The 12,807-nt window shown below is 36.6% G+C and overlaps 1 protein-coding gene across 1 annotated transcript; it reads left to right on the top strand.

Annotated features, from left to right (window-relative positions):
- Positions 1-2,063: 2,063 nt before the first annotated feature.
- Positions 2,064-10,729, top strand: LOC144645335 (uncharacterized). Its single transcript, XM_078504879.1, has 2 exons — positions 2,064-2,079; positions 9,062-10,729. The coding sequence occupies exons 1-2, from the start codon at positions 2,064-2,066 to the stop codon at positions 9,652-9,654; spliced, it is 609 nt and encodes a 202-aa protein (XP_078361005.1). The 3' UTR covers positions 9,655-10,729.
- The last annotated feature ends 2,078 nt before the right edge of the window (positions 10,730-12,807 follow it).

Here is a 12,807-nt window from a genome sequence, read left to right as displayed (position 1 = left end):
CCTTTTGTTCTTTTTAGGCAAAGATCTACTTAGACTTATTGGAGCCTTTGCTTGAATTGCTTGCTTGTTTAAATCAATTTCACAAAAAGAGATTTTGCTTTGGTGTTTTTTTTTTTTCATCTCTAATGGGTGCATCGATAATTATCCTGCCTAAACGCTGTCAAAGCTGTGACCAGCTGTTAAAAGTTTTCTGGCCGAAATGTGGATTTGTTGTGTTTGTTTAGGTTTTTTGATCATCGGACATAAGAAATGTCAACTCACCGATCGTCTGAAAAACGCATGTAAAAAAGAGTATTGCACTTGAATTAAGTGCGCTATTGCTACCTCTAACACCTTGTAAATTATTCATGTACCCAAGCGTTTGATTGACAGCAGTCGATTAATGGGAGAAGGCGGAACAAATTCTTTAAGCTTAAGAGCGACTTTCAGAAACAACCAAGCAAAAACTTCATTTTGTGGCAGAAGTTGAAAAATCGATTTTCTTCATTTTTTCCTCATTAATAGCTTTTAGGTTGATTAGAAACCTGATGTAGTTTGTCCCCCCCCCCTCCCCCCCAAGAAGTTTTATAATTGCGAGAAAAAAAAAGAAAATCAGTTTTCGTGGTCGGAGTCACAAATTTACTAAACTTTCAAACCCAAAATTAGCAATTATACATTTTCCTCGCGTTTGCTTACAAAACCGCACAGAAAAACTATTTTTCTTTCGCAGGGACCAAAAATGTGGTCCCTGCGACTAGCATTTCGATGCAAAATACTTATCGTTCCACTTGTTCATCATAATTTGAACTCATATCATCTATAACTTCTAGAAGGAGCTTTTTCCAAGGTCTTTCGTCAATGCTGGATTCATCATCCTCTTCTACATCTTCATCATCCTCTTCTTGTTCGTCTTCACGGTTGTGATCATATTCTTCTTCCTCTGTTTCCACATCATCAAAAACGTCTGGCGAATCTTTACCCATTGAATTCTGTTTAGTGTTTTCCTCAAAGCGTTTAAAGCAGCCTTTGTCGTGCATACGGTCCCTGCTGTAACTTCGGCTAAATGGTTTTTGACAAAATTGACAAACATAACCCATTCGCTAAGTACACTCGTCAATCTTCCGTTTTGAAATGAGCACGTTGGTTTGTTGCGCTCTCGGTTATAGATGTGAGGGACTCATTCTAAATTAAATAATTTTACCGACTTATTCCTGCTCATTTGTAAGGGAAATAGGCCTTATCATGGTTTTCGACGCCATCTTGACGAGTAGGCAAAGCGGTATTAATTACAGTGTTTGTATGGGAATCCGACGGCAAATATCTTTAACAAAAATTGAATTCTGGACAACTGATGAATTGTAAAGTTAAGAAACTAGGCAAAAGGTTTTATTTTCCAAGTTTGAAGAATGTAGCTGGGCTACAAAGCGTTCAGTTACGTTTTTAATTTCCCATACATTTGTCTATAATTTTTCCCGCGAACCGCGTCAATTTACGGAAAATGTAACTAAACTCCCTATAAGACGGACACCTCTCTTAGACGGACAGTTGGAGCCGGTCCCGAAGGTGTCCGTTTTAGAAAGAGTTGACTGTATACAAAACCGCAGGGAAAACTGCCATTAAGATGAGGACCAAAAAGGACCTGTCAAAACATTTCGAACAGACCAACCGAACGGTCGATTCATCTAAGTGTTTTAAGGGGTTATGTAATTGAGAACTTAAGGAAAAAGCCCATTATCCCATATATAGTATGTGAGAAGGGTTTCGTTTTTTTATCGAAGGTATACGGAAGGATTTCCTTCTTTGTCGAAAATGGTTTATACCATTGTGGGGCGAGAAAGCAGATCCTACACTGGCCTGGCATTGATCATTGCTGGGATGTACGGAGTGCTATTTTCCTTTCTCCGTCCCATACAAGACGCGTTTGAAAACCAATTGATGGCTACTCCCTTGCCGTGTGGTTGTAAACTTGGCCACTGGAGCCATGAGTAAAATACCATTAGAAAACATACCAGAATCAAACGACTCATAAATGGACGCAGTCGTATTCGACATGTTCAGTGGTGGTTGCAGAAAATACTTTGGTGATGGGTCTACTTGCTGGTAAGAAAAGACTGTAAATAGTAATTGCTGTAAGCAAACTTTGTACATAAACATATTGTTGACTAATTTTGAGTGTAAAAATAGCAGAAAACGTACACATGTATCCAATCAATTCGTTTAATCAGTTCAAAGGGTATTTATCATTTGTACCTGCCCGTACTTGGTATAAACTAAATATGTGGAGTAGAAGACTTTAAGGAAACCCGCGGGTATTTATTGGTCTGACAGGACCTTTTTGGCGCGTTTTTTAAAGAAAACATGAAGCGATTTCTTAGAATTTTTAAATAATTCGTTTGAATTCGTATTTGTCATATCGAAAACATTTAATCGTTTGTGTCTGCTGTAAAATAATATGTTAAATAATATATAAAACGTAAAAGCGCACAGCAATGAAAGAGCTTATACATTAGAAGCATTGTAAATTCTTATTTGCTCTTCGAAAATCGAAAATAAAATCACTCCTGAACATTGAGCCTGTAATGTGTGTTCTCCTCGGAAATCTTTCGGTAGTCTTCCGACATCTTCGGTCGTCTCCGGAAATCTTCGACAGTCTTCGGGAATTTTCGGTAGTCTTCAGAAATCTTCCGAAATGATCGGAAATTGTCAAAAAATGGCCGAAAACTTCTTGATATTCTAAATAAAATAATATTGGCCTTTTTGGAGCTGTTTTTGTTTCGTTGTAGATTAAATTTACTGTTTCATGTTACAGAGCCAAAAAATTAAGTGTTTATTGTTATCGAGGTACCCCTATTCAGACTCTCGAGTAAGACATCGTTCAAATCTAAACTAGAAACATGAAATATAACCAATTTGATTTACGTTTTCCAGTAGAGTTTGGAGATTTAAACGTTGTCTTTTTGCAAAGGATGACTAAGAAACATACCAAGATGAATAATGCACTTGAAGGGCTATTGTTCTGCTCTCTAAACATTTTGTTTATTTGGCGACGTTCTTGTTGCCGTTGGAGGTGTCGGGGGTTTCTTAAGCCCCTGACTATATCGTTCATATCTTTTTACCCCAAACGAATCGCTGTAGCTGAATTTCCAGTTTTTTAAAAAAACAAATTGCAACCTGTTTGCTCAGTTTAATTTGGAAAAGTTTATTTTGTCTTTGAAAATGACGGTCGTATCGTTTTAATTAAAAGCGGCAATAATTAGGGCATTCCAAGTTCTGAACAACGAATGTGTAGTTCCATTTAAGTGGACAATATTCGTGTGTGTTGACCAATTAATTAGGATGAGAAATAAATTGCTATTTGGTCTCAAGGAGATCTGAAAAGCTGGAGATAAATCAGGCTGCAACAAATTTCGGACAATCAAGTGGCTAGAGAAGGAGTGGAATTAAGTTGAAAGTCTGATCTCAGTCCAATATCTGCATTTTCAGTTTGCAGCTGCTAATTGGATTTATCATTATGACCAGCCTGTGAAAAAGAGCTAGGAAACAACGAGTAACACATAATACTACAAATAAGCAGTACAGTAATAGCATTATCTATCATCATTATCGAATTTTCTATCTCACGTTCGAGACTAAAGGCCTTAAAATGAGATAGCAAATGCATTTTCAAAAATTGTCTTTTTTTAAATAAATTTCTTTACCATTAAATTGAACAAATATATCGTAGCAATTTATATTCTGCTTACTTAATTAAACTTGGAAATTAGCGGAAATGGACATAACAATTGCATCCTGCAAAATTACTTACAACCAATCGAAACACTTTGTAAGAATATCGATTCAATAAAAGCTATTATGGTGCGAGAAGATATTCACAGTTAACCAATATATGCTTTCAATAATTTTCTGTACCTTCCGGATAAAAAATTTAGATAGTTAGCACGCAGCCGACCGCAAAAAGAAATTTGGTGAGCAAGAATACTAATCTGCGGTAAGAAATATGTTGAACTGTTGATACTTTTAGCTAGCATGGCTTTGTACGAGATTTGAAGCGGCTTGTCAAGTATGTTTTCTCGACGCTGCTCACGCCAGGAAACTGTTTCAAGTTATTTCAGAGTGACTACCCGGAATGGGTGGGTATTCGCCAAGTGTATATACACCAAGTACATAACATATCGATATTATTGTCACATATTCAAGTGTGTTTGCTCTGTCGTAAGCAATGTATTTCTTGAAACGGAACGTCCTGGTAAAATTTGGCAGCCACGGCGCTACCTTTTACTGGGAAAAGAAATTTAACTTTTCGTAAATTTACAGAATTCGTTTAGCGCCGAAATAAATAACATAGGCCAGACGTTCTAGACATTTGACAAACAGACTAATTATAACAGTTTACTACAGTTTCCAGTTTAAAAATGTTTTCTATGAAATCAACTGACGGAGTGAAAAAGGTTGGTCTTGTGTCGAGGAACGGATCAGTCGAACGTTTCAAGCTACCGTATTTTAAATCAAAGCTGCCTGGCAGGAATAGTACCACTTGTCATGTAGCAATCGAGGTTTCGGCAGCGCCTGTGGTTCCCAGTTTTGATGACTTCAGCTAAACGCACAAGAAATACCATAAGTGGCTAGGTTATTAAAAATCAAACAATAATCTGAATAATTTTTTGCCAGTGTTAACGGTTTTGGTTGCCACGGTTTGTAAAGTTTTCTTTTGGCCTATGAGGACAGACGAATTCCTAGCCTGCTGTTTTCAAAAGGCGAGTAAATAGTCTGCCTTCATTAAGTAGCTGCCTTCAAATTAACGCAGCAGGTATGTAGAAAGATGCTAGTGACGACGAAAATACAAAAGATAAAAAAAAAACTTTATTTACCCGTAAAAGGCCAATCAGTTTGCAATTGGTCAGTGACCAAACTGGTGTTAACTGGCTGGCGATCAGCATTTTAAACACGTATATAAAAATACACTTATAATACATTGGATAAATAAAGTATTGGGGTTTTATTTATTGGATATCCTAAAAAAACTAACTACTAAAAATCATCTAAAAGGTGTGTAGAAAATCGTCGTCGATAATCAATAAAAGAATGGCCATCTTATTTACACTGCATGAATAGACTATACGGTCAAGTTCCATGAAATGTTTTCACATTCCCATCAAATAAAACAAGGCGACTGAAACAAAGGAAAAAGAATCAAACATTTTTGGGAAGAATTAATTGAAATTAAGGTATAGGCAAGATTTTACAAAACACGGCTTTCTCGCAAGTTGTAACCACAAGCAGGTGAAACTTCACTAGTTCAGCTCTTGCCCCGATAAAATCCTCATTAATTTTAAGTGGGTTATTTTTTATTATCAGTTTTGAGAGAGTTTAATTTTTGATCAAGACATTCTCTTTCATTTTACCCACCCTTCCTCAAAGAAAACAAAATAACAATTGGTTATTCAAAGCAATTGGTAAAGCTATACAACATTAAATATTAAAACATTGTACATGTCTCTTTAATGCTAATTCCCGGTCAATACATGACAAGGGTTAAAAACAGATGATTCCATATTTGCAAAACCATTTTGCCGAATGTTCACAGGCGGAGAAATCAATCGTAGTTTGCAAGCTAATCCTGAAACAGTCGAGGTAAGGATAATTAATATTTCAAAGCTAAATCCAAAGATAATATTTTCTCTTATAATTTCAGAGAACAAAATGGCATTTTTACCTGCTCTCGACACTTCGATTTTTTTATTTTTACGAAATAAGTTATTTGAATTGATGCAAAACATTTTTGCACGAAAACCGACTGAATATTTAATTCTAGCAAAAACTGATCAAAGCTACACAATTTTCTCCGCGGCATTTTCTTCGGCTGTCAAATTCTTTCCGTAATCAGTCAGTTACCTTCCCCCAGCGCGGAGATACACTATGAAATTAAAGGCTCAATAATTTTTATCTCAATTGAAATTCAAGTAATTTCCAGGTTTGAGCCTGCGTGAAGTATATCGAGACGGCGATTGAGCTAAAGCGTCCAAACAAAGTCGATATCTTACTCTGCCCTGATTCTTACAGAATCTATCGAAGTCATTAATTCATAATAAACGATGATCAACACTTAAACGGTTTAGAAGTTGTTCTGCCTACGCCTTAATGGATTTTTTTAGTGTAAAATTAGGTATTCAAAACAGCAGGTCAGAGACGTATTCCAAAAAAAAAAAACAGGTAAAAGCGGCCAATTAATTTTCAGTTACCAAAGTGCTCTTAGGTGTTGGGTTTCCATCAACATGATAATGTTTAAAGGACACTTTTGATTCAGTGCCACAAATGTTTTTTTTCCTTTTAAATACGTCAAAGCAACTGTCACGAAAAGGTCCTTATTTTCACAACTGTTTTTTTTTTCTATCAATATTCCTTAGGAGAGTCAAATAAATACTCCAGCCATTGAATTTTGCAAAGTCGAGTCACGTATAACTCTAAGGCGTTTCGCATCTTAATGGAGCGAAGTTTTAAGTCAGAATGATATTGGCACGGCACGCGCTCAAAACATGCATTGAAAATTAACACGTAATTTACCTGATAATGTTCAAAACTGCAAGCAACGGCGACACAACAAGTTTCATTTCAAAACTGGAAATTATATGTCTAACGATATTCCTTCAATAGATTGATTATCTGAATTTATGATAAATTTTTCTGTCAGAAACTGATTGGTTAACAATGTTGCATTTGGGGCAAGTGCTTAAAACATACATTGCATACACGGACAAAATAATGTAGAAGTCACTGGTCAGTCCGACTGAAAGCAAGGCCAGGTTTTGTTGTTTTCATAATCAAAAAGGTTAGGATCAGTCTATAAATGCACCAATGTTGCAAAAGCTGACATCCGGGTGTTAAAGAAAACTATACTTCCCATCAAACCAGACAAAAAAAATCGAGCAAATGTAAAGACGACGATCTCCGACTAACAGGTTCTCTAATGATAATACGTAAATCGTCAAGATGCAATGAGTGTGTACATCAAGCAAACGAGAACCCACAGGACCAAATACAATACAACAACTTGACAATTTCAGCTTTTCACTGATCACCTACTGTTCGTCCCGTACACTCAACAATAAAATAGCTTACATAATGAACATATACTGGGATGAGACGTTATAAATTTTCAATTTCAGTTCTAATTGTTTAAATATTTTGTAATTTGCGTATATGTGTTATATTCCCGACATTTTGCATACATACTTTAGCCCCAATTTCCAAACAACTTGACATAGATTTAGACTAGAATTCAAAGCAAATACATGTATTTAGTGTGGCCTCAATCTCTATTTGTTCTGTACATGTTATGCCATGTTAACACATTGCACTTCCCAGGGCTCATTTAAGACCATTTAATGCTCGTGCGAAAGCTATGCTGCTATCCACGTTGGTTGAACGCGTTGACATGACAAACAGACAGTTATTGATACGAATTATATCAGCCGAGTTACCATTGAAATAAATATTTAAGAAAAAATCCCATGTGTACACCTTGTTCCGCTGTAGAATTGAGGTGTGATGTTAATATTTATTGTGCGCAATGAAAGGATAAAATCGGACAACAGTCATATGTAATTTTGACATATGTAATTTCTGATATGTAATCATACAGTTTAACGTAGAAATAAATTTACACAGCTTTGAATAATTATAATGTTAGTAGTTAATGCGTAGGCATAATCTCCAAAAAAATTGAATGTTATTAATTGGCGGTTTCGTGCAGGATATCACACACAACCTCAAAGATCCACCAGGCTTATATCTCGTTTGCGGATGTTTTTTTTTAAGTTAAGTTAATTCCGTTATATTCATATAACTGTCTTCGTTTTTAAAATTATAACGCACATCATTTTTTTACTATTTGCATAGAGTAAATTGTGCATACTTATTTAAATGATTAATTCGCTTTTTTGACGCAGGTAGCTGACTAAACACAAAGGTTTAAGCGGAAAACAACACGTCAGTCAGTAAAACGATAACAGTTCTCATCGAAGCAGTCACGCACATAAGAGGGGTAAGTTTATAGCAACTCTTTGACTATCCTGACTTTCATTACAGACAAGTGAAAAATATTCGCTAAGTTGACTGCTCTGGCGTTACTCAACACATACAATGCACGATTGGCCTAAGAGGTCGAGTTCGTGCTGTTTTGCGCTTACTTGCTTGCGATTTTCATGTTCAAAACTATGCACGCTGACTCATCGATTCTCGTGATGGTCCTTTTAAGCATCATGACAGCTTTTTTTCGGTTTACGTGTGTACTCATCGGTTTTGTGGGTCGATTATATTATTAAAATATCATATATATGTATTCCTTTTTGGTATTATCGAAGAAATTTAGACAAAGCATATCCTATTAAAAATCTGGCTTAGAGATCCTAGTATTCTGAATACTGGAGTTATCCATGACAAAAGCTATTTTGTATCGAATACATGATGGAAGAAGACTGCCTGTTTTTTGAAGTGTAAGTACCAGCTAAAATGTAATTTTTAATCCACGGATTGAAGCGGAAGCCGAGACATTTTATACACAACATTTGTTCTCTTGCTCCAAAAGAAAAGTTAAAGTGTTCTTTTACTTATCTTTAAAGCAAGTGAAATTGTGTTGAGATGGTGCTTGAAATTTGAATATAATATAATATTTTTTATAACCTCAGGAAATAAAAAATAGTCATTAAAATTCTCATTCGCTGCATGTAAGGGAAAAAACAGCGGGAATTATATGCAGTTTTTTAGTTTATATTTACAAGAAAGGGATGTAATACCCAAAGCAGATGACAACGAATTACAATTACTTAACCCAGTCTAGTAGCATTTCGATCACCGCTGAATCATAACAGTAAAAAATACAATATCCCGGTATAATTAAAACGCATAAAGTTTACATTTATATCATGTTCCTAATTGTTGGCTTCTGTCTTTCTCGGGATGTCAATGGAATTTGCGTCATAGTTGTGGGATTATACTTAAACTTATTCGTGTATGACTGAGCATTAGCTATCTTAGTTCTGTTCAAAGTAAAACAAGGCACTAAAATGTTTTAAACGGTACTAAGCTTCACGCTTCACAAACAATGATGTAAAAGATAGCCTCTCCAACGCGCACACAGAAATTGCCGAGTTAAAAAAAGCTATCGCAGCTCAAGAGGGAACAATCCAAGCGCTTCAGAAAGGTGTCAGTGGTTTACAGAAAGATGTCAAGTTGGAGAAGGAACGTGCCATTCGGCTCGAAAGCCACAGCCGAAGAAATAATTTGAATTTCTTTAACATCCCTGAAGAAGCAGAGGAATCTTTCGCAAAAACGGAGTGTATTCTTCGTAACTTTATGGACAAAGAGCTCAGAGTTGAGAACGCGAAGGAAATTTCCATCGAAAGAGCTCACAGAGTAGGAAAGCCACGTTCAGATGGCAAACCTCGATCTATCATCGCCAAATTTAGTTTCTTCAAGGACAAGGACTATGTTCTGTCCAAAGCTCCAATCCTCGCTGGAACAAATCTCGGAGTGTCCCCGGACTTCCCGAAGGAAATTGTGGATATCAGGAAATCGCTCTTACCGCATCTAAAAGCTGCAAGGAAACGTGGATGCACAGCGAAGTTGGTTTATGACAAGTTGTATATCGACGGCCAGCTCTTTCAGGAAAACCGATAAACAGTTTTTTGCATTGAAACAATTCTTTACATAGGACTCTGGTTTGTAGTGCTAGGTTTTTTTTTTTTTTTTTTTTTCTCTTGAACTTGCTCTTAGTTGGTCGTGGTGCCTGTTTATACGGGTCTTGTAACAAGTATTTATCTTTCTCTGGTCTAGTTAGGCGTCCCAAATTAGAATGTGTCTTGCAAGAAATTATTTATTCTTTAGCAATAGGGCTATCTTTAATGTAATGTTTACTTGTAACAGTGTATTTATCGTCGCTTTGATTTGTTTTTCGTTACATGTTCTAAGCTTTAATAGTGATAGGAATTGTCTTAGGCGCTCACGAGGTCTCGTTTCTTCTCGCTGTCTGTTTTTTGAGCTCGCAAGTTGATTGAAGTAAGTCAAATTTTCTTATTATCATAATGCCACATTCGTTTTCTTGCGTTACAGTGAACACAAGGGGTCTCAATAGCGCGCGAAAAAGAAGGCAAGTTTTTAGATGGCTGCACATTAATAAATTTCAAATAATTTTTTTGCAAGAAACGTATTGCTCTAGTGAAATCGAAAGACTCTGGTCGGCGGAGTGGGGAGGCAAAATGTTTTTCTGTCACGGCTCGAAACACAGCAAAGGATCAGTGATCATGTTTAATCCTTCTATGGACGCCGAAATTATCGAATGTACAATGAGCGGAAATGGTAGAATAATAATATTAGAAGTCCGAATTGATAACACGACGTTTGTTTTTGTAAACATTTACGCTCCTAACGATTTAGCCGAACAAGTAAAATTTTTCGACAACCTCAAGGGTATGCTCGTAAAATATGCAAATGAGAATATCATTGTTGGAGGTGATTTTAACTGTGCACTAACTTCAAGTGACAAAAGCGGTGGCTGCTCCGTTAGGAAAAAAGAGGCAGCTGTTCAAGCTATTTATAATCTCTGTAGAATCCTAGATTTAAAAGACGCTTGGCGATACATGCATCCAAACGAGACTTTGTTCACTTGGCACCATAAGTCTTTAAAAATTCACTGCAGATTGGACTATTTTTTGGTTTCTACCGGCATTATTAATCAGATAAAAGAATGCAAGATAATTCCGGTGTCTTTCTCTGATCATGCGGCAGTCTCGCGGCAGTCTCTTTCTCTTTCTTGTCTAAAGATTATGAAAAGCGCGGGCCTGGTTTTTTTAAATTCAATAATTCTCTTCTAGAAGATAAAAATTTCGTCGAAGAACTCAAGAAAAATATAGAGAAATATAAAGAAAAATATGGCTGTTTGGATGACAAAAGACTTTACTGGGAAATGATTAAGATGGAAATCAGAAGTTTTACTTTATTCTTTTCCAAAAGGCGCTCAAAACAGCGCAGAAACGAGGAAGAATTGCTTCAACGCGAACTATGTAATCTGCAAAGAAAAGTTGGCGAAGATCCATCAGAGGAAAATGTGTCCGAGTTTCATAATGTAAAATTTAAATTGAACCAGTTATCATTGCTCAAAACCCGGGGGGCCATGGCGCGAAGCAAAGCTCGCTGGTGCGAACACGGTGAGCGCAATTCTAAATATTTCTACCGCTTGGAGAAAAGAAATTACAATACTAAGTATATAACTGAACTGAAACTTCCGGATAAAAGCACTATTTCTGGACCAAACGATATTTTAAATGAAGTGTATCGGTTCTATAAGGAGCTGTACACTTCCACTGGTGCTAATTCGGATGACCAGCGCTTCGACACCTTTTCTAATAACCCAGTTTTACCTGAAATATCCGCGGACCAGAAGCAATCATGTGAAGGCTTATTAACAAAAGACGAGTGCTTTGCGTCTCTGAAGCAAATGGCCAAAGGAAAATCTCCCGGCTCGGATGGTCTCTCCGCTGAGTTCTACTTAGCTTTCTGGGAAAGTGTAGGGCAAGAATTAGTTGATAGCCTAAATTATGCTTTTGAATGTGGAGAATTAACTATTTCTCAAAGAAGAGGGATAATCACTCTCATTCCAAAGAAAAATAAAGATAAAACGCTCCTCGACAACTGGAGACCAATCTCGCTGTTGAACACTGATTATAAAATCGCTACTAGAGCAATAGCTTCGAGAATATCTAAAATATTGCCAAGCATTATTCACAGTGATCAAACAGGTTATGTAAAAAAGCGATTTATTGGACAAAATATTCGCCTAATTTCAGATGTTATTGAACGTTGTCAATACACGCAGACTCCTGGCATTGCGCTATTTTTAGATTTCAAGAAAGCTTTCGACAGCATTGAATGGTCTTTTTTATTCAGAGCATTAAAAACTTTTGGCTTTGGAGATATGCTAGTTAATTGGATCAAAACATTTTACACTAACCCACAAAGCTGTGTTCTTAACAATGGCTTTGCAACCCCCTTTTTTTCTTTGGAGCGTGGAGTTAGACAGGGGTGCCCCCTTTCTGGAATTCTTTTTGTTATTGGGGTGGAGCTTTTAGCAGGCGCTATTAGAAGCGACAAATCGATAAAGGGCTTATCGCTTAACTCAAAAGAATTTAAATTATCCCAGTATGCTGATGATACTACTTGCCTTGTTGGAGATACCACATCAGCCAGCAACCTGTTCAAAAAGCTGGATTTGTTTAAACTGTGTTCGGGGCTCGAGCTAAATAGGACCAAAACGGAGGCATTATGGTTAGGTTCAAACAAGAACAGAACCGACACACCCTTTGGTATTCGCTGGCCTAAGGATTATGTTAATGCTCTTGGTATCTGTTTTACAACAGACCAGAACATTTCTGATAGCAAAAACTTAGAAACAAGATTAAGTTCCTTAGAAAAATGCCTTAACGTTTGGTCTTCCAGAGACTTGACTCTGTATGGGAAAATCAACATAGTAAAATCCTTAGCACTCTCTAAATTAACCTTTGTCTCAGCTGTTCTTCCCATTTCCGAAGATTTTGTAAAAAGAGTTAATAAGCAAATTGTGGATTTTATCTGGAGCCACAAGAACCCAAAGATTAAAAAAAGACAACGATGATAGGCGAAAGAAAAGAAGGAGGTTTAGGTATGCCTGATTTTGATATAATCAACAAATCGCTAAAAGCAGCTTGGGTCAAAAGACTATCTGCTCCCGAGTGCGCTATGTGGAAATCACTGCCACTTGATTATCTGAGAGACATTGGCGGAAAACTTATTTTTGAT

Source organism: Oculina patagonica, chromosome 1 (assembly GCF_052425735.1).
Source record: "Oculina patagonica isolate OP01 chromosome 1, crgOcupat, whole genome shotgun sequence".
Classification (NCBI taxonomy): Eukaryota; Metazoa; Cnidaria; class Anthozoa; order Scleractinia; family Oculinidae; genus Oculina; species Oculina patagonica.
The sequence above is the reverse complement of the archived record's forward strand: the minus strand, read 5'-3'. Positions and strand labels throughout refer to the sequence as shown.